This window comes from Notothenia rossii (genome assembly GCF_949606895.1).
Source record: "Notothenia rossii genome assembly, chromosome: 8".
NCBI lineage: Eukaryota > Metazoa > Chordata > Actinopteri > Perciformes > Nototheniidae > Notothenia > Notothenia rossii.
This window is the reverse complement of record NC_136906.1, coordinates 55,491,352-55,512,894: the sequence shown is the minus strand read 5'-3', so window position 1 is coordinate 55,512,894 and position 21,543 is coordinate 55,491,352. Positions and strand designations below refer to the sequence as shown.

Below are 21,543 nucleotides of genomic sequence, written 5' to 3'. Positions count from 1 at the left end.
GGGATGATAATTTTGCTGTAAAAGTGTTTGGGTGCTCATTGCATTTTCACCTTGAACAAAAAAAATCTCACCTGAATATACAAATAAGAGTTGGTTAGTTGATATATTGTTCACCAAGTTTCTTGTCTTGATGATTTCTCATCTCACTGTAATATAGGCCTACCATTTCTATTGTATCACTCATAAACTGTCAATCACCATGTTTTTCTAACCTTTCCTTGCTATTTTTACATGGTTGTTATTAGAAAATAAAAGGAATACCTGTGGTATTTCAAATTGAAAAACATGTGAAGTACTCACTTCTTTTGCAAATCACTTGTAATGATGAACTATTTTGTGCTAGAAATTATGGCTATAACAGGCAGTGGCCTAGTATACAGCCCACATGATCGATCCCGGCCCCTCATCACAGTCAGGAACGATAATGTGGCCCCCAGAGAAAAAAGTTTGGGGACCCCTGCTGTAGAGTAAGCAAACATTGTTACATTTTAATGCACGAAATGTAAAGGGAGGTTTTCCCACCGTCCACTATTCAAATCTGGCTGATTTACATGTCCTCTCGTATTACACAACCATAGATAGGCCAATGATTCGTTGAGCAGCAGCTCACTCCCCCCCCTCCCGTCGACTGGGTAGTACACGTCAGCAGTGAATGAAGTTGTACCCAAGATGTATCACGTCCTATCATCCTCTTCCTGGTGTGAGCGTGTTGACACATTACACTTAATTTGGGTAAGTTAAATGGAGCTAACGCTACTTAGCTTCTATTTTAACGCCTACTTTAAAAACAAAACATAACGCTTTGTTCTACTTTTCTACAGTTGATAAAAACAAGCGACTGCTCTGGCAAATGGCTCGGTTTTGAAGAGGAAATACAGTCATGCGAGAAGAAAAGCAGCCGTCATAAAACGTTTGACATTTAGTTAAAGACACGCATCGTTGGACAGTAATAATAAGAGTTTCTCCGCACGAGGAAAACTGTCGCGAGGAAGTTTACAATGAAGGCGCTCGCGGTGAATCCAAGCCATTTCTGTTGAAGTCCAAAGTCTGTTTTTACTTTAAGAAAATGAGGTTTCGGCTGCTCAAAAAGAATCTGCTCGCGCTGCTGGGTGTTTCCTTTGTCGTTGTGACTCTGCTTATTTCAACACGTGTGTTATTAGTCAACGATAATGACACAACTGGACATAATAACGTCGAGCCGGGACACCAGGTAATGCATTCTGGTGACGCGGTAAAGTTTAACTTTGGCTCTCCTACAGAGTTGACTCAGTCCGTTTACAGTGCCAATTACAAGCAGTGTGTTCACAACGCGGATAAGTTTCCAGGGGAGCCTCTGCTGGTGCTGGTAGTTCAGGTCCACAACAGGCCTGAATACCTCAGACTGTTCATCAAGTCACTGGAGAAAGCTGCTGAGGTCCACAGCTTCCTCCTTATTTTTAGCCATGACTACTTTTCAGAGGAAATAAACGCCATTGTGCAAGGGATAACTTTCTGCAAAGTACTGCAGATTTATTTCCCCTTCAGCACTCAGCTGTATCCCAGCGAGTTTCCTGGGAAGGATCCAAGGGACTGCCCTCGAGACATATCCAAGGACAACGCTCGCAAAACAGGATGCCTCAACGCAGAACACCCTGACTCCTATGGACACTACAGGGAGGCCTTCATCACTCAGACTAAACACCACTGGTGGTGGAAACTGCACTTCGTGTGGGAGCGAGTGCCGGCCCTGCAGGGCTACAGCGGCTTTGTGATCTTCCTGGAGGAGGATAACTACATCCTACCTGACTTTTTCCACTACTATAAATCAATGGTGGAATTCAGGAAAAGCAGCTGCCCCGATTGTGACATGCTAGCCTTGGGTAACCACAATGGCCTCACTGATTTCAACAGACTGTCCAATAATGTGTTGACCACTGGGTGGATGTCCACTAAACACAACATAGGCATGGCCATCTCCAGAGATGTGTACTACAAACTGATGGGCTGCCACGAGGAATTCTGCACCTACGACGACTACAACTGGGACTGGACTCTGCAGCACCTCTCGGGAACCTGCATATCAAAGCCCATTAAGGTGCTGGTGGCACAGGGCTCCAGGGTCCTCCACACAGGAGACTGTGGCCTTCACCAGAAGGAGAACTGCAGGCCAGAATGGGCCACACAGAAGGTGGAGGAGAGCCTTAAAACGGCCAAGGAGGCTCTCTTTCCTCAATCTCTCATCCTTCAGGGTGCAGAGGCAGTAGAGCACAAGACACACATGAAGAACGGAGGATGGGGAGACGTTCGGGACCATATTCTATGCAAGAACTACGCCAAACGTCTTTGAACTGTAACTTTTCTTGGGTAAAATGTTAGTTGGTATTCTGCAGACGTGCCATTAATACATAACTTTTCAGGGTTTCGGAGGCTGCACTGGGTTGTGTTTTCACTTGGAGTGTTCTCTATTTAAAGCAAGGTCTTTCAAAGTCCAAAAATGCTGCATGTACACAGCTTGCTTCAACTCTTTTTATAATCACCAAAGCTGCACAGTTGCCAAAGATTTTGTTGATATTTGTGTTGTTCTAAATGCAAGCTCGGCTCAATTTCATTTCACCAGGCTTGTTTTACTCTGCGTGCCTTACAATCCAAACATTAGATTTATTGCACAGTGCTGGGCATAACTATATCAGAACTTATTTGCTACTGTGTTGCATTCATGAACCATTTAGAAGCATTTTACATGTGCCTTTACGGTACGGGTTTTAAGTGCGACGTGTAATGTACTGTACAGACTTAATCAAATGTGTATGACAATCTTACATATGATCGAGAACTCGTTTATACAACTGTCTTCTTAAAGTTAAATGAGAACATTATTTCATGTACATAATGGTATCTGTGTTACTGAATGTAACCTTCACTTTAACCAGGGGGCTTTTTTTTTAGGAGAGGTCAGCTGACACCACTTACTTACTCAGTCTCCCACTCCCCACTGCATTGACCCCTGGCTACAAAAAGAGAGCTTGATTTAAATTGATTTTTTTCCTTCTTCTGTTGTGACTGTATATTTGCTTTCTGATAGGTGAAAGCGACCTTTTGGAGTCTTGTTCAAGGTCTGTCTTCCTGAAAACACGAGTCATATGGGATTCAGCATTTCTATATTTTCACCTTTGTTAGAGTTTATTTTGGGATCCTTGCATTGGGACCTTATAACAAGGTGTTGCTGTTCCTTTTCATTCAGCTGTTAGGGACATTTAAAAAACACATTCACACTAAAGTAAACTTTCTTTACAGTAGAAAACTGAGAGAATTAACTAAATATATTGATGCTATTATAGCCTTAAAGCTGACCAAAAGTGCCTTTGATTGTTACTTTGTGCCTAAACTCGTTTTAAAAGAGATTTTTAATGGTGCACTGCTAACATTGTTGTTCACATTATGCGCCTGTCAGTATAGGGACTTGTAGTTCACCTCATAAATATATATATTTTTGGTATTGTCTTTCTTCATGAGATGTTGAGGGAAAAGTGAATGGTAATGTCACCAAAATCTTCATTGTAAAATTATGTTAAATAATTGCATCGCTTTGCCCTTTTGCTCGCAAAAGGTGACAGTGGCTCCACTCAGAGTGGTTTAATCTGATATTGGTGCATGTCAGCGTCCCTAATGGAGATTCCTGGTAAATTAATATGAAGTGAATGTGATAATGAAATAGATAAATCTTATGTTATGTTGAAAAGCACAATGCATTCTTAAGGAACATGTCAAAGATAGCCTTATCCACAAAGATGTACTATGTAAAAGTGACTCGTATGTTTGTATGTATGTGGGATGTGTAATGATTATTTAGTTTATTGAGTGAGTCTTTTTTGCTTCTTTTCTTTTCTTTCTGATTATCACTTGAAATAGCTGTTTGTGGTTCACCTAATGTTTGCCAAATGGGGAAAAAAATAAAAGGCAGAATTTTCAATGAGCTTTGCCATTGTCTCTTCATGGAAACATATGCACACTTTATTTTAAAGCCCACCTTTTTTGAAATATTATACCTTTTTAATGAAACAGATAATTATTGTGGAGGTTTGTTTGCGATTTGTATACTTTCACTAGATTCCAGTTGCAACCTGGAGATTTAAGATATTAAAAATAAAGTGATATTGGTTCACAAACAAAACAGAATATGGATGTAAATGTTATAACTCATCCATTTTTAGCAGTTATTCAAAAGAACGGCTGCATATTTAACACAACAAACTCAACCTAAATAACTAACACCTTTTTAATTAGTAGTAAAATAGCTATCTACAGGAATTATTTGAGGACATAATGAGGAAATTACTGGAAATAAAAGCAGATAACGTGTTATAACTATTCACAGACTAAGGTTGTGATCTGATAGTTGACACATTAGTCATGTAAGGAGGTTTGTTCTACTAATCCTGAACAACAGAGAAGCTGATCTGACTTCTGTGGTATTTTCCGAATACACCTCACATGACTAAACCGCGGGATTCGATTGGTCAGCGTCTACTCCGTGTTTATTTCCGGAAGTAAATTGTTGTCAGTGTCAGACTTTCCACTAGGATTATCAAATCTCACATTTACAGCACCAGAACGTCAGGTAAGCAGCGAAACGGATACTTTATTTGACCGAATACAGTTCATTAATTTAACCGTATAATAAGTCAGTTGTCACATCGATTCAGTTATTATTTTGTACATTTCCAGATGTAGCCACTGCCAGCCGTTAGCTGTTGCTCTCCGTAGCTTACGTAATGGACTTTTTTCTACACATAATTGTTGAAAACACGATTTATAATAGCCCCAAGTAACCACAGAGGGTTAGAATCAATTTGTTAAACTTGGGAAGGGGGGATATAGCCTCGTGAGGGTGCTAACACGGCCCAGCGAGTCGTAGCGACGGTAAAATGACGTTAGCTAAGATGACACATGAGCTAGCTAATGCTGCCCACTTAAACACCAGTCTATAATATGTAAACTAGTTGTTAGGCCATTTATTTTACTGTATAAAACGTGTATTAATACCAGAAATACAACACATTCATTAACTGTTTGTCACCCTGTATTTTTCAAGGTGTGTCCTCATCCACAGGATGGCACATTGGTTTCACAGGAACCCCCTGAAGGCAACAGCGCCTGTGTCCTTTAATTTCTATGGAGTGGCAGGAAGCCCCTCTGCCAATAAGATATGCAAGTACGTCTTATCTCTATCTATTATACTGGTTAAGGTGTTATGAAGTTGGACTTACTGTGACCATGAACACTGACTGAATTGTTTTTGTCTATCCTCTCTTATGACGATGTAATGACCTATGTTGTGCTGCTGTTACTGTCATTTGATAACATGTTTGCCTTAAAGGGTGCAAAAGGTGTTGGATATAATCACTCATAATACAGGAATGATCATGATTTTTAGAGCATCAATTGAATGCCATTTGTTTGACACACACAGTGACCTGCGGACTAACAGGGCGAGACTGCTGGAGATGTTCACTGATGTCACCTGCAACCCTGAGATCATGAAAAATGCCACAGATGCATACTTCTCCCTCCTCCAAGGTAATATGCAACCCAATCTTTGTTTCATCTTTGTCTTGTAAGGGTGTTTATCTCCTTATATCGGAGGGGTTTGGTCTATCAGTCCAAACAAAATATTCAGTCAAATGTTGTTTAAACTTACAGAAGTTTGTTCAATCCTGCTGGAGATCCCAAAATTAGCCAAAATAGCAATTGTGAATTGTGATTTTTGAAGAAATATGCATAACATTATGTTATAAGATCTAAATCATTTCCATTTGATTGAACGGTAAAGCTTTAAAACATTCTCAACAGTCTCAGTACACATTCCTTTCAAAAAGATTCAGAAAGAGAAATGTGTTAATACTCCACATTTGATGGTTGATACCAAGCGTTTCATTGCCTAAAAAGCAATTGCATACTTGTAATGTATTGTTAATGTTCTTATTCATATTTCTCTCCTTTTCCTTTCTAACAATGCATTCTGCAATTATAACAATTGTTACTAGGTTTTGCCTAGCACATAACCAACAGCTTCTTGTTTTTTTAAATATTCTTTTATAATACAATAGGCTTTATCACGGCCCTGGATGGAACAACACAGGAGAACAAGATGAGATTCATTCAGAACTTCAAGTGGACTGACACCTTACAAGGAAACACACCAAGGTATGAACACTGATTGAATACTTCCATTCTCATTGGATGGAAGCTTTCTTTTTAGTGTGTATGGTTGCAATTCAAAGAAAAAAGCTTTTAAAAAACATATGAAGACTACACAGTATTTTGAATCATAGCATTATTGACTTGTGTGAATAACCACCGTGTCCATGCTCTCCTCCCAGTGCCCAGCAGGATGCAGTCTTTGAACTGGTCTCCATGGCCTTCAATGTAGCACTGTGGTACACCAAGTTTGCCTCGAGACTAGCAGGGAAAGAAAAGTATGTACTTTTTTTGTCTGTATTTATGTGTCTGTTGTCTACCCTATCTTTTTTATAACTTTCTGACTATGCTAACTTTTGTTTTGCCGTCTTATTTTCTTGTTCAATAGCGTGACAGAGGCTGAAGCGAAAGATGTTCACCGGAGCCTGAAAGTTGCTGCTGGTATATTCAAAACTCTCAAGGTAAGCAGCTGCAAACAAGTCAGGCCTTTCTAACTTTGTATAGAGCCATTCAGTCCTACTCTTTGTATTTGTTCATATCCATTATTTCTATGGTATACATAGAAACTAAATTAACTTCTTTACTAATATTTGTACTTAAGCCTTTGAAAAAACATAATTTGCTTTGATTACTTTTTGTTAATTCAGAGACCAAAGCGAATTCAGAGAATTCCTGACAGTGAAGTACATTTTATTTAAATCCTCTTTAGTGACGCCAAAATGTTCATTTGCTAACACCCCATTAGTATAATGAGAGCTTTTCAAACTGTAAGTGTTCGTCTATTGGGTTGAAGCATGTAATGACAATGAGAATCAAATGTCAGAACTTGCCTGAGAAAAAAAAAAAGTAAACAGGAACAGATAAAAGCTGATTTTGACCAATTTCCAATGGTGCCAATCTACTTATGTCAACAGATGCAACATAACGTTTTAGCCAACACGCACTCCGTGGTTATATGGGATCCCCTTTTTTTAAATATAACTTTTAGCCGACAGCTTATCAGCCGACTTCATGCCATCCTAAGGTAGTAGGGGAATATATGTGGGTGTCGGGGGGTGACAGTGTCAGACTTTGAAAACCCCCAGTTTAAAATGAGCACAACGATTTTGCCACAGACCCTTTGCAAAAACAAAGGAATGCATGATATTGAATGCTGATTTTTAAATCCACATATTCTCCGGCATTTCTGCTACAGGAGGTCCACATCCCTCGTCTCATCACCCCGGCTGAAAAGGGCAGAGACCTGGAGCCCAGAGCGATGGATACATACATCATCCAGTGCCAAGCGGAGGCACAAGAAGGTACAGAAGCCCCTAGAAATCTGCACTAGCAACTATAGTACATTTAGTCTTTAGCCCTGACAGTAGATACTCAGGCAATGATGAACAATACATCATAATGACTCCTTGTCACATCCGAGATGTATTCATTTTCAATTTATTTCCTTTTTCATAGTGACAATTGCCAGAGCAATTGAACTGAAGCACAACGCAACACTCATCGCAGCGCTGGCATTTGAGACAGCAAACTTTTATCAAAAAGCTGGTATGTATTTTGGCATTACATGGGTTTACAGTTCTCAGGTACAGTTATGGTAACTTTAAAAAAGACAATCTAAGCTAGGGAAAGCCTGTAAAAGGGAAAGAGAAGGGTCCCTAAGATGGAGCCTTGATGAACACAACTTATCATATGTGTCTGCTTAGAAGTGTAATTAGCTGTAGAAACAAAGTAAAGGTTATTTTATGAAGACAAATGCACATTGCCAAGCTTCACATAGGCTTACGTTGCAACAAAATGACGGACGCTGATGCAGTGATGCACTTATGGCAAACTGGCAACTCAATCATGCTAATATTAAAACATTAAAAAAAAAAGTTGCCCTTAACAGGCTATTAAAGGTAATTATGTCTGTCCGCAGACCACACGTTGAACACCTTGGAGCCAGAATGCAGTGGCAAATGGAGGAAGTATCTTGAGCTGAAGCAGCACTTCTACATGGCTTATGTAAGTTAATACTTATCCTGATTCACTTCACTACTTTTAGGCACAATAAACTTAGTCCGTGTACGTGCCTTCTATGATACTGTTCTTTACAAAGACAGGAAACAAATTGACTTTTTTTATTGAAATGTTATAATCATTGCTTGTGTTTGCAGGCTTATTGCTATAATGGGCAGACGCTGTTGGCGAGTGACAAGTGCGGTGAGGCTATAAGATCCCTCCAGGAGGCAGAAAAGTGTACGTATATCTTTGACTAGCGTTCCACCTTAAAAATGTTTTTAACCACATACTATATACATGTGTTAAAGTGCCTAAGTAACAAGCATTATAATTAGATAGCACCCTTAAACATTATTATATCCAAGAATTAAAAAAAGTAATGGAACAACACAAGTATTACAGAGGCCAATTGCACAATTAATTTATCACCTCATCAATAAACTTTTAGTAAGTAATTATGCTTCAAGCTCTTTTTATTTTTGTCTAAAAAATGTTTCGTTTATCTAATACACTCATTATGTCTTCTTACTAAAGGCACATTATTTAGATAAGGTTATACACACACTGTGTTTTTCCATTATGCACAGTGTATGTATGATATTAATGTGTAGTTGTGGGAAAATGGAGGCAAACAACTCCTATCTTTGACAACACAAGGTGTGTATCGTTTATTTACACAGCTAAAACACAAGAAACTTTAATCCCAACATTTTTCGTTACCATAGTAACACTGACACTGTCAACTTTTACGTCATATTATGAGTCATATAAGATGATTGATGGTGTTTAACCACAGATAATGCTGAATTAATTCCTAAGACTCCGCTGCAAATGCATGTTTTGTTCATTTGTCTTTATTAGGTCCATTATACAAACTACACTCACTTTGGTTTAGTAACATGTAGTTTAAGCATAGTTTTTTTTATGTCATTACACTATTATTCCTGTGTTTTGTTGAAGTACTTTTGGACACAAAATAAGTAGTCATAGATTTGTATTTATTGCTTCCATTATATTACATTACATTTCATTCAGCTGACACTTTTATCCAAATTGACTTACAATAAGCGCATTTAAAGGGGCCCTATTGTGCACATTTTAGCTTCATATTAGTATGTAGTGCCATACTGTGACATGTCTCCATGCTTTAATGTTCAAAAAGCTCTTTGTTTTTCTCATACTCCCTGTGCTGCAGCACCTCTTTTCACCCTCTGTCTGAAACCAGAGCCCAGTCTGCTCTGGTTGGTTAGCTGGCAGGCTCTGTTGTGATTCGTCAACCGCTTAGAGATGTCCCGCCCCTTACCGTACAATGTGTTGGAGCGCTAGTCAATAGAAGCACACGTGTGATGTCACTATGTTACAGAAGTAAACAAAGGAGTCCAATGGAGGCAGTTCTGGCATTTTAGCCTCTAACACAAGGGTTCCCAACCTTTATTGTGCCAAGGACCGGCAGATACATTAAAAAAAAATCACCGGTTGTCAATTTGAACTGATTTTAATATTTACTCACCAGCAGGTGGCAACAGAGGCTAATTGTATGTAACAGCCTGCAGAAATACCAATATGCATCCAAAACATATTAACAATGTTTAAAACCAGGATACAATCAAAACAAAAAATTAGGACCGCTTTACAAATATTAATATATTATATAATATAGCCTAATATAGGCCTAGGTGGCAACAGTGGCTAATTGTATGTAACAGCCTGAACAAATAATAGAACAATATGCATCCAAAACATATTAACAACGTTTAAAACCAGGATACAATTCAAACAAATTAGGACCACTGATACAACTGAAATGTCAGTGAGACCCCTGGGCTTGTTTGCCAGCCATAATAACATCATACCGGGGCGTGATGGTTGACAATGAAATGCGCAGGGTATTCCTCACGTCCAGTCTGCTTCTAAGTCTGGTCTTAGTGGCCGTCATGGCAGAAAAACCTGCCTCGCACAGATATGACGTTGGGAACGGGAGCAGTGTCTTCAGAGCAAGCGTGCCGATCTCTTTGTATTCTCCCGACGCTTTGATCCAGAAGGATGTCAACGATGTTGAATTAAAGAGTGTTTTCAGTACTCCGTCATTCATTAGCTCGATCAGCTGATCGTCTTGTTGTGATGGGAGCTGGCCTCGACCATCTTCATTTAGAAATGGATCATGCATCCATCCTTTGCCATTCCTCGGGTCCTTTGCAGATGGAAAATAGCGTTCAAACGCATCAGACAGTGATAGCAGGTGGCTGTGTATCAACTCGCCAAGTCCCTCGGCTTCTTCCGAAAAACTGGATAAGTTGCTGAACATGTCAAAAACAAACCGGTTGACGCGATATGCCCAGGTTCCCAACTTGGCTTTGAATCCGGCGACTTTGTCTGCGAGCCTGAATGTGTCAGCCATCCTCCCCTGCATTGTCAGATTTAATTGGTTCAAAGCCATAAAAATGTCACTCAAGTAGGCTAGTTTTGCAAACCAGCTCTTGTCACTAAAGTGTGCGGCTAAAGGTGACTGCTTGTCAGAGAGGAATTTCTGTAATTGCTCTCTTAACTCGAACACTCTCATCAGGGCTTTCCCCTTCGACAGCCACCTTAGCTCTGTATGTAGAAGAAGGCGTCTGTAATCAGCATCCATGTCTTCGCACAATAATTCAAACACACTCGAATTCAGGGCATGGGCTTTATGATTGTTGTGGACTTTAACACTTGCTTCTGCCAATCCAACTCACGTTTTTTCCTTTCAAAAAACTCAACTGGTTTGTAAATCAGAAAAGGATGTTTGGTTGACAAGTGCCGTTGAAGTTTCGATGGCTTCATTACAAAGCATTTCGGCACACACAACACACAATGGTTTTTGCGCCAACGAATCGCTCGTTGCAACAAATCCATATTTGATGTACAAGGAATCGTGTTTGCGATTAAAGCTCGCTTTTTTCTTTTTGGTAGCTTTTTCGGGTTGTGCCTCACCAGCTCTTTTATTGGAATAGCGCGCAAAACAGCGTTTCATGGAAGTTTGCTGAGGTCTACTCATCTCTGCACCTACGCTCACCTCTAGACTCACTGACATCAGCACCCTGACACTGATAGCGCTGTCCAGTCCGTTCGGGTGCTGGTGTCCGGAATAGTTCGCTTGATGGATCACAGAGCTGCCGGTGCTCTCCGACAGCATTTAGCACTACATCAAGATTAAGATTAAACTAATTTATTTTGGGAACACCCACATATACACATGGAGTTGGCCAGATGTGTGTAAATTACTGTTCATGGTAATTTTAAAACAAATGCAGTTGTTGGACACACACAAACACACCGATCATACACACACAGCGGAGCTGAGCAGAGCACATACACACACACATCATGTGCCTTTGTGACCGGACATTTCCTTCATACAACAAGTGTGTGTGTGTGTGTGTGTGTGTGTGTGTGTGTGTGTGTGTGTGTGTGTGTGTGTGTGTGTGTGTGTGTGTGTGTGTGTGTGTGTGTGTGTGTGTGTGTGTGTGTGTGTGTGTGTGTGTGTGTGTGTGTGTGTGTGTGTGTGTGTGTGTGTGTGTGTGTGTGTGTGTGTGTGTGTGTGTGTGTGTGTGTGTGACGTAGCAGCCTGCAGTGGTGAACACAGTGAAGACGGTGTGTACGTGCTGGTGCTGCACTTCTCAGAGGCTGCCTCCTGATGCTGTATTTGTAAAACCTCATGAAATGGCTACAATAAAAAAAAATAGCTCCACACCCCGGGCCGCAATGTCCTTAACATGAAGTCTGAGTTCGAAATATACCTCAAATAATGTATGCACTGCCATTTCCCCACATAAACATAACAGTCTGCGATGAAACGGTTGTCTCCTGTGTGCTCCACTTCCTATTGGCGCACCGGTAACTTTCTCTGTGCATGAGAGGCTGAGACCTTATACTAACCAATTTTATTTTATTTTGTATGTTTTGGATGAAATAATATGACTGGTATAGGTGCGAAAATTAAAAAAATATATAATTAATTTTTTTATTAAATATTTGTATATATTTAAAATTCTGCAAATATTACGATAAACTCACAGCTATTTTGTGGCCCGGCAGTAACACCGTACCGGGCCGCGGACCGGGGGTTGGGAACCCCTGCTACAGGAAAGGGAAAACCACAAAAAGCATAAAAGGGCCTCTTACACCATATAGATATAATCCTCTACTGAAGGTGCAGTTGAAACAGGTGGGTTTTCAGTCAGTTCTGGATTTTGTTGTATTAACATGACCCCTCCCTGTTCAGGTTACTCCCGTGCTGAGGCGCTGTGCAAAGAGTACCGTCAGACCAAAGGGCCGGGCTCCACGGCCAAACCATCAGAGCAGCTATTCTTCCTCAAACTGGGCGGCCTCATCAAAAACACTCTGGAGAAGTGCCAGAGAGAAAATGGCTTCATGTGAGTCAGTCAGGGCACAAAGACTCACACACTGTACATACACTGTTCCTATGAGAAAAACATCCACAAACGCATGCGTAACAAAATGAAATACAGTAAAACTAAAATACTTAAGATAACTGAATAACAATCCACAAAAAAAAACTTACATTTTAATCAAGTTTCTGTCAGCTGACCCTTTTTCTATATTTTTTACTTTATATTTTAACCAAATGAAGGATTTTAGTCTTTAAATATCTGTATTTTTATGGGGAAACATGTTAACTTAAGCTAAACATAATAAAACACTTCTTTAACTTGAAACTGCTTTAATTAGTGTTTGTAAAGGTTGTGGTAGTTCTGGAGAGGAGGAGATCTCTTTTGATAATTCTGTTCCTGGTAAAAACCTCCTGAAAGGTCCGCAATGAAGGGAATAAACAGGCAGAATGACTGAACACAACTCCCATGATCCCCCACAATGCCTAAAACTCCAGAGACAGAAAGTCACTTACTGCACTTTTTAAATCTATTCTTAAACACTACAATTGTCTTGGCCTTTTTATGTGAGCAACTTTTTTCAAGCCATTTTCCCTAGATTGTACAAACATACAGATTGAAATTATACAAATGTTAATAAAGAAAAAATAAATAAGTCTACTTTCCCACTTCCACTCTAATCATATATTGTATAAGTTAATCTATTCACACATTTTAACATAGCAATTTATCATTGTTTATTAAGTTGATTATGAGCCCTCTCTTATGATTGAAAAGCCTCTACTGATTTTCCTTTAGCATTGTTACAGATGTGATTGACAGTTCTGAGACTAATACATAATAAACAAAAGATTACCTATTGATTAATAAATAGTATATATCTGAGAATCGATTGTGTGATAGTAATTTTGTTAGGCTGCATTCAAGCTGGCAAAAGCACCTTTTTCTGATGGTTCTGAATTTTGACTTTTGACATTTTTCCTCAGATACTTCCACAAGGTCCCGGCCGAGGCCCCCGACCTGGAGTTGAAGGCCAGTTACGGCCTGGCTGAGCCAATCGCCTTCGAGCTGCCGCCTCTCAGCGAGCAGTGCACTCCTGAAGTCTACGCCACCTTCGACCTGACTAAGGGAGCCAAAAATGACAAGGTACCGCGGCAAGACTGCATCACGGCATCCGCAAACACAACAAAAGAAATACAATTTATCAGTTTTTGTTTACATTTGTGTTACTGTTTTTCTTTCTCCAGGCAAAACCCAAGGAGGCGGAGGTGAAGCCGGTGAAGGAGCCGGACCTGAAGCCTCAGAAGGACACCGGATGCGTCATCTCATAAACTTTCCACACTTTCTATTTTCAGCCTCATGCTTTAATACCATCTATTGTAATGATGGCATCCATATTTCTAACCTCCATAGGAAAAATGTATTTTTTTGTTCTAGAAATCCATGGTAGTTTACATAGGCTAAAACATCTGTATTATATTTGACAGCCCATTATCCTTGCGTCTAAGCGAGAGACATCCATCAAGTAACATTTTAAATCAATATTTCACGTTATTAGTAGCAATTACATGTTCTAGTAAAACAATAGGCCTTATAATTTATAGCAGTCCTATAAATGGTGCCTTTGGCTGTGGGTCAATTTCAACCTCTTTATAAAAGTGTCTTTATTTTTAAAGGGGCCCTACACACACACCCCCCCCCTGAAACGCCTTCATTGGACTCCTTTGTCTACTTCTTTAACATAATGAAATCACTAGGTAACACTCGCTGTTCTGTGATAGGCTAAGGTGCTGTAGCACAGGCAGTATGAAAAAAAAAAGCTTTTTGAACATTAAATAATGGAAACATCTCACAGGAGAGGCAAATACAAATATGAAAAAAGAATTGCATAGTACCATGCACATTTTTTGCCCTTGTTTGCTCTGGCCTGATTATAGGAAATAAAGACAAAAGGAAAAAGATTTAAACTAAATATACAGTACTGGCATCTAAAAATATATGTTGTAAAGTTCTCACTACAGAATATGATGCAGCCAGCTGGATGTTGGAAATGTCATTCCCACAATCAGAAAACTCACTTATAACAGAATTGAAACGGGATCAGACAATATGAACAAACCTGCATTACTGATTTTTTTGTTGCTGTTTACAATCAATACTTTTAGACCACATGACGTATGTACTGTAGTTCTTTTTGTACATGATAACTGTTTTTTTGTACTTCTATTCATTTAGGAAATTACTCAATGAGGCTGGATGATTAATTCACATGCTTAGGGATATACATCCTGATAATAGTAGTTCTTAATTTATTTCCGTTCTTATGTAATGATATTTTAGCTGAAAACACGTATACAATCACATGTAGCTCAAATCATATGTTTTGGTGATTTCTATGTTTCAGTGGGCGCTCCGGCTGAAACATACCGTGACATAAAAGCTGTTATCAATCGTTGACACATGTATTTATGTTCTGTACATTTATTGAGTATTTCCCCCTTCCTTAAAGACAGTGATGGGAGCGTGAGCATGACCACACACACACGAACATCAGTGTCTAACGTTTGCTCCAACTTGTCCAAAGTCTCCCATGGTTAAGGCATAACTATTAATCGCTGAATAAACTGTATCATACTGCCCACATGTATGCCCCTAGAAAAGGAGACAAGTACACTGATCCATATTTATATATTATACGTGGAGCAGCACAGAAATCAGACCAGTGCACATTCTTTTCCAGGCAACTGTGTATTAAAGGGTGTTGGGAATACCATTACAATGTACGCTTCTTCTCATTCATGTAAAATGTATTTCTGACAGTATTACATCATCCATAACACTCCTCATGCTTATACTGTACATGTACATGATTCATCCTAGCTATTAAAAGGAGAAAGGACCCACCCTGTGTTATCTTGAGTTTGTGAAGGATAAAAAAACAAGCCATGTCAAGATCTGAAAATGTCCTGAGTGATGTCATCAGGTTTATCTCAACTTGGGCTTTGAGAGTGGAGGTGTGACAAAGCTACTTTACGCACTAAATGTATACCCTATGCACCACATACTAAAGTATTTATACACTGTTAACAGTAAATATACAATATAATCAGTACAATTTGAAGTACGGTAAATCATATACTTTCTATGTCGTAGTACAACGTTTGAGTGTTGAATGTTACTGCCAGTTATACTTCAAAGCATAATGTGTTTCTGAGGATTTTTGCTTTGCTGACGCGTAAATTAAATACATTTTAGTAAAAATCTGACAACACCTTATGCACCAGGCTGAGTTCAAGGATAACATCCAAAACAATTTGACAGAAATGTACAACTTTATTTAAAGCATTCAAAGGCTTTTTTGTTCATAAGCAGAATAACTACAGCGTAGTTTTGGCATTACATTATTATTACATTACATGTTACATGTTGGACGCTTTTATCCAAAGCGACTTACATACTCAATACTGTGGGCAATGTCAAGTCCCAGGTTCCTCCACAATGCAGCATACATATATGCAAACAAAATGTCAAATTAAATACTGAACGGTAGATTAAATAATCTATGATATGTATAATACTGTACAGTGTCAAGTAGTACAATTAGAAGATTTATAACATGAGGATATGAACCGGCTTGAAGAGTAACAGAATACACAACGGGATTATGTAATAGGGATAAATAAATAAAAAAGTGTATCCCCTTACAGTTAAGAATAATAATACAACAAAATATGTTATCAGATTACTGGTACATTTAGAAAATAAATAAATGGGGATTACAATGTGACACTTCATTTTAAAATAAAGAACAATTATTACGAAGCCCATGCGCACACAGTAAAACACACATTCGATATTGAGGTTATCCAAATGTAACAGAAAGGTTACAGCTTATTGTCGTGAGAGTTACTGATTAAAACAGGTAACTAGTAACTGTAACGGAATACACTTTTAAGCCCAACTCTGGATCTTTTTAGGCCACCTAAAGGACACTATTTAAAGCATAAAGGTATCAGGACTAGGGGTGGGCGATATTGAAAAATATATTATCACGATATTTTTCAAGCAGTATCACGATAGACGATATATATCACGATATTTTTTCATGTTGGTTATTATGGTTATTTTTCAAGTTACTTAACAGTACAACCACCTACAAGGTAACAGAAACTAAAACCAAAAGGAGTAACAGACCAAAATAGCATTTCAAGCTGGTTTTATTTCTGAAATGAATCCCTGAATGAACAATTCAACATTTTGATATGGCTTCAAGGCACAGTTTCTCAGTATAAAAATGAACTTTCTGAGGTAGCACTAGCAGTGAACATCAATAAACATTAAAAGGAGGGTAAAACATAACTAAGTCAAACATAAAACATCAATGAGGAAAAGTCAGTGCCAAACAATTAAAATGTAAACTTTAGACTTGAAGTGCAATAAAAGACTTTAGCATAACTGAAGGGAAAAACTATATAAATACCTTATTGATAAAATAAAATATAAGCCAACAGAATCAAACAAGACAATAAATAAAGTGCAATACTGTCTGAATCCTGACTAGACAGCTTTAGAGCATGTCTTTCACATCATTTATTTTTTTTGCTATTTTTTTTTTCTATTTTTTTTTGTTGTTTTTTTTAAATCACGATAAATACGATATCTCTGAAAAAGCATATCGTGGAGACCTAATATCATCACGACGATATATATCGTCATATCGCCCACCCCTAATCAGGACATTCTACACAGGGTAACAAGCCCAACCCCTTCAGCTTGAGAATGAGACTGATTTTATTACAGACGGCTCTAAAGCTCCTCGCCTGTGATAAGGTTTGCCCTGCTGTGTTTGTCCTCTCAGGGGTCAAGAGTCTTGTTGTAATTCTCCACAAAGCAGAGTGAGCGGTCCAACTGAGACATGAGGAATAACTGACTGCATTGGAGTGAAAGAAAGACTAATGAAGAATGACCAGCAACCAGGAAGTAAGTGTTGTAATAATGGAGCAAGTCAAACTGAGATGTTATTGTAAGTTGTGCTCAAGGACAGCAGCATTGACTTTTAACAGCTCAGTGACTGTAGTTAATCTTTACTCAGGGTGTAGACTGTTTGTAAAAGAATGAATTGAGAACATGCTGAACACATAATGTGACAATGTGTACACACAAACAAAAGCTTCTGTTAAACCTGTTCAATCTTGTCAGTCATCAGCGGACAAACAGGAAACAGAGTTTGGGAGTCCTGCCCTTTCCAAACAGAGGAGGATCATCTACTTCTCCAGCGGTGAGACCATGGAGGAGGAAGACAGTGAGGAGGAAGAGGAGCGGTCATCAGACAGGCCTTCCATCAGAGAGCCTGCAGAGAAGGTGGGACACTGTTTACAGCAGTAATGACACGTTTACCGACGGCTCAGTTCTAGGCTGTGCAACCGCTCAAAGCGCTTTATGACAACACAGGTCAGCATTCAAACATCCACACACACTCACACACCATTGGCCAGAAGCAACTTGGGGTCCAGTATATGGCAAAAGGATACATGTTGACTAAATCAACCTCATGGCCCATAGCTGTCCCTTCTGGATGTAATTTGAGGTGAACTTTATTTTTGTGTTCACATTTTACTCATGTTATCAATGTCTTTACACATCTGGGACTTGGAAATGTGAAATACTTGCATGAAGGTATCATACGTCTAGGGCTTTTATAGTGAAAGGTCAGAAGCAGATATGAACTTTATTTGCTGTGTAAATATTCAGAATTATTTTCCTTGTCCTTACATTCCCCAAAACTCTAGAGTGAAAAGGGAACTAAGAAATATTAAATCAACCCGGGGGAATAAAAGAAAGGGATGAAACTGAATCGTACAACCAACATATGTTTATTAGACAAAAAATAAAATAAATGCTTATCAGCTGATTTAAAAGGCAAAATGAGGCCAACAGAAAGCAGCACATGGAACAATCACATGTAGCAAACAAAACACACATTAGCAACTTGCTAATGGGGCATATCCCATAACGCTCAAACACTATTCAGAAACATACACACACACACACACACACACACACACACACACACACACACACACACACACACACACACACACACACACACACACACACACACACACACACACACACACACACACACACACACACACACACACACACACACACACACACACACACACACACACACACACACACACACACACACACACACACACACACACACACACACACACACACACACACACACACACACACACACACACACACACACACACACACACACACACACACACACACACACACACACCATGGCACGTAACACCAAGCAATATTTGTGTTCTGTAGTACTTGACGTTACAAGAAAAAGAAGACAAAAAACATTAGTAAACATGAACCTCCTAAACCCAGGAAATTAGAGTGCTAAAGCTTTAATTTGCCATCTTATCAATTATAACGTTTGGCACTGCTCTGTATGTAATGAATTGTAAAAAGTGATACAGATAACACTGAGAACCGCAAAGGAAACCTTTTTAGTACATGGGGACATTTAGTCTCTCAGAACTGTTAACAATACAATAGAACATGCTGAATTAGGTATAAGAAGAAACTGGCTCCTCGAAACTAGCAGACTTTATACTTGATGACATCACAAGTCTGAGACGTACTTCTCTGGATTTGGCTTTGAGAGAGAGTAGCTCAAATGTTCTTGGGCCATTGAAATAACATATTGTAATTGTTATAAAGGTTATGTTCCCCTTCAGGTATGAGTCATTTTACTCATTCTCTTCTGTCTCCTCTCTCAGTCTAGGCTGTCGTTCAGGAATCTGGCTCTTCTGGTTGGGAGGATTTCCCTGCTGAGTACGTGTTTAATAATTAAACACATTCAAAGCATACAATAAAAAACAATAGGTCCAATTTTTGCTTTGGAAAATTTCTCACTAAGTTGTTGTTGTTGCCAAAATTAGCGTGTGATTTCCTTGGAGAAAGACTGGCCGGGGCCCTCGGACTGAAAGCAGCCAAATACCAGTACGCCATCGACCAACATCACCGAGACCACAAGGTAGAGTCAGATTAAAGAACAACATACTTTCCCAACAAATTTACTTTGCCACTTTTGGAAAAAACACTGAAGGCCGAAACATACCTTTTTAATGCACTGCTCGATTTTTGGATCCATAACATGTGGAACAAGTGGAAAGAAAATCCAAAATACACATTTAGGTGTTCCTTTTAACAAACTATTTGTGTCCCTACATTTCAATGAACTCACCACAAAGCTATAGATAAATAGCATATTATAACATCACATTTCAGAAGAACCTGTACTACAAAAAATAATTAAGATAAAACAGACGTGACGTCTATGAGTTCACATTTTTTCCCCTCTTTAGGCCTACGGCGATTTTATACAAATGAGTTTTTCCTCAGACTCATTTACAAACACTACACTAATATTTTATATTCCTTTCTATTTAGCCTTCACCAAATATTGTCGTTTTGATATAGCAAAAGTCACTATTGTGAGTTTGATAAAAGTCTGATTAATTGTGCAGCACTATTATAAACCTGTTGTATAGTAACACTGTAGTTTTTCAGGGCAGGACATGTGTGTTAATATTACACTGACAGGCCTATGGATGGTCATTTCTCTGTTTCTCACCCACTGCTCTTCCTGTATCTCACTCACAGACAAAAAGCAGCGGGGCGTCAGAGGACCTGATGGAGGGAGGGGGGGAGAAGATCTGCCTCTCCACGGGACCGGAGGGGAGTCATTACGGAGCTGCGGGAGAGGAGCGATGCCCGGCTGGTTCTCAGGAGAGATGTGATCAGAAACAAGAGGACACGAGGGAAGGGTGTTACAACAGAGCATATCAAGCAGAGGAGCTTCAACTGAAATAAAACTAAGAAGGGAAAAGCAGAGGGATGAGGGCGTTGGGGGGGTGAAGAGAACGTTTTTAAATGTACTTTGTTACGTTCCACCACTGGCTATTTACAAGAAGTGGATAGAAAACATCTAAAATACACATTTTGTTGCTGATTTTATTAAGATTGCCATTTTTGTAAGTATTGTCATTTTGTGTTTAAGTGTTATACTCAGGGGGTTTGTCTTGTAAATACCCAAAATAATTTGACAAACTTATTTTTAAGGAACAGCTGGTATACCAAAGTGAAACCCAATGCTACGGTGGAAGAAGTTTCCCTTTTTCCTGAAGTAAAATTACCAATACTAAATTGTAAACATACTCCATTAAAGTAAAATTCCTGCATTCAAAATCTTGCTTGAGTAAAATGTCATAAATATTAGCATCAACGTATACTTAAAGTAGGCCTACCACAAGTAAAAGTACTTATTATGCTTAATAGCCCCTTTCAGAATCATGTAATAAATGACTGTCACAGATGCACTAATGTGTTCATCACAGCTGGTAAATGTGGAGCAAAACTTAATAACATGATGATATACTGCTGCTGGATAACATATCATAGTTTATTTATATTTTGTGAGCTGGACGACAGAGTTGTTCACCGTGTGCACAGACTGGGTTAACATCAGTATGAACAACAGAATTGTGCCAACACTCTGCCAACTGGCTGCAGTGGGAGACTCCCCCGCGCACACACTGGAGAACTGCACAAAATCAGCTGATCTCAACGTTCACGCTCTGTGGTCAGGCTGCTGCAGTTTTATTTACAACAAGCTTACTCAGGGTGTTAATGGAAGAGTTTGAAATCAGACAGAGGTGGAAGAAGTACTCAGATCTTGTGTACAGTAGGAATACTCTACAGTAAAAGTCCTGCATTCAAAATGTTACTCAAGTAAAATTAGAAAAGGATTATCAAAATATAGTTCAATTACCAAAAGTATAGTGAGTAAAAATTATTTTTTGGGGAGAAATGACCCCTTAAATTGGGACTTCTGGTGATGTAATGGCCCCATAAAATCGTGGTTCTAGGGCCAGGAACAACCAGGCTGAGTCGG

General features: G+C 39.1%; 3 protein-coding genes across 4 annotated transcripts; all 3 read left to right on the top strand.

Moving 5' to 3' along the window:
- The first annotated feature begins 622 nt into the window (after window positions 1-622).
- LOC307014105 (alpha-1,6-mannosyl-glycoprotein 2-beta-N-acetylglucosaminyltransferase) lies at window positions 623-3,949 on the top strand. The gene is made up of 2 exons (XM_079641829.1): window positions 623-732; window positions 822-3,949. Exon 2 carries the CDS (start codon window positions 1,067-1,069, stop codon window positions 2,324-2,326), a length of 1,260 nt encoding a protein of 419 aa, XP_079497955.1. The 5' UTR covers window positions 623-732; window positions 822-1,066; the 3' UTR covers window positions 2,327-3,949.
- Window positions 3,950-4,440: 491 nt separating this feature from the next.
- Window positions 4,441-15,460, top strand: brox (BRO1 domain and CAAX motif containing). 2 transcript variants are annotated; one of them, XM_079641830.1, is made up of 13 exons: window positions 4,441-4,597; window positions 5,072-5,191; window positions 5,450-5,556; window positions 6,087-6,183; window positions 6,360-6,455; window positions 6,566-6,638; window positions 7,373-7,478; window positions 7,633-7,722; window positions 8,096-8,181; window positions 8,334-8,415; window positions 12,431-12,581; window positions 13,544-13,703; window positions 13,805-15,460. In XM_079641830.1, the coding sequence occupies exons 2-13, from the start codon at window positions 5,091-5,093 to the stop codon at window positions 13,886-13,888; spliced, it is 1,233 nt and encodes a 410-aa protein (XP_079497956.1). In that variant the 5' UTR covers window positions 4,441-4,597; window positions 5,072-5,090; the 3' UTR covers window positions 13,889-15,460. The 2 variants fall into 2 exon arrangements, with proteins under 2 accessions (XP_079497956.1, XP_079497957.1); XM_079641831.1 differs by lacking the exon at window positions 4,441-4,597 and having other exon boundaries at window positions 5,072-5,187.
- A 1,876-nt stretch (window positions 15,461-17,336) lies between these two features.
- LOC307017454 (protein FAM177B) lies at window positions 17,337-20,837 on the top strand. The gene is made up of 5 exons (XM_079647077.1): window positions 17,337-17,537; window positions 17,757-17,918; window positions 19,367-19,421; window positions 19,529-19,623; window positions 20,253-20,837. The coding sequence occupies exons 1-5, from the start codon at window positions 17,520-17,522 to the stop codon at window positions 20,460-20,462; spliced, it is 540 nt and encodes a 179-aa protein (XP_079503203.1). The 5' UTR covers window positions 17,337-17,519; the 3' UTR covers window positions 20,463-20,837.
- The last annotated feature ends 706 nt before the right edge of the window (window positions 20,838-21,543 follow it).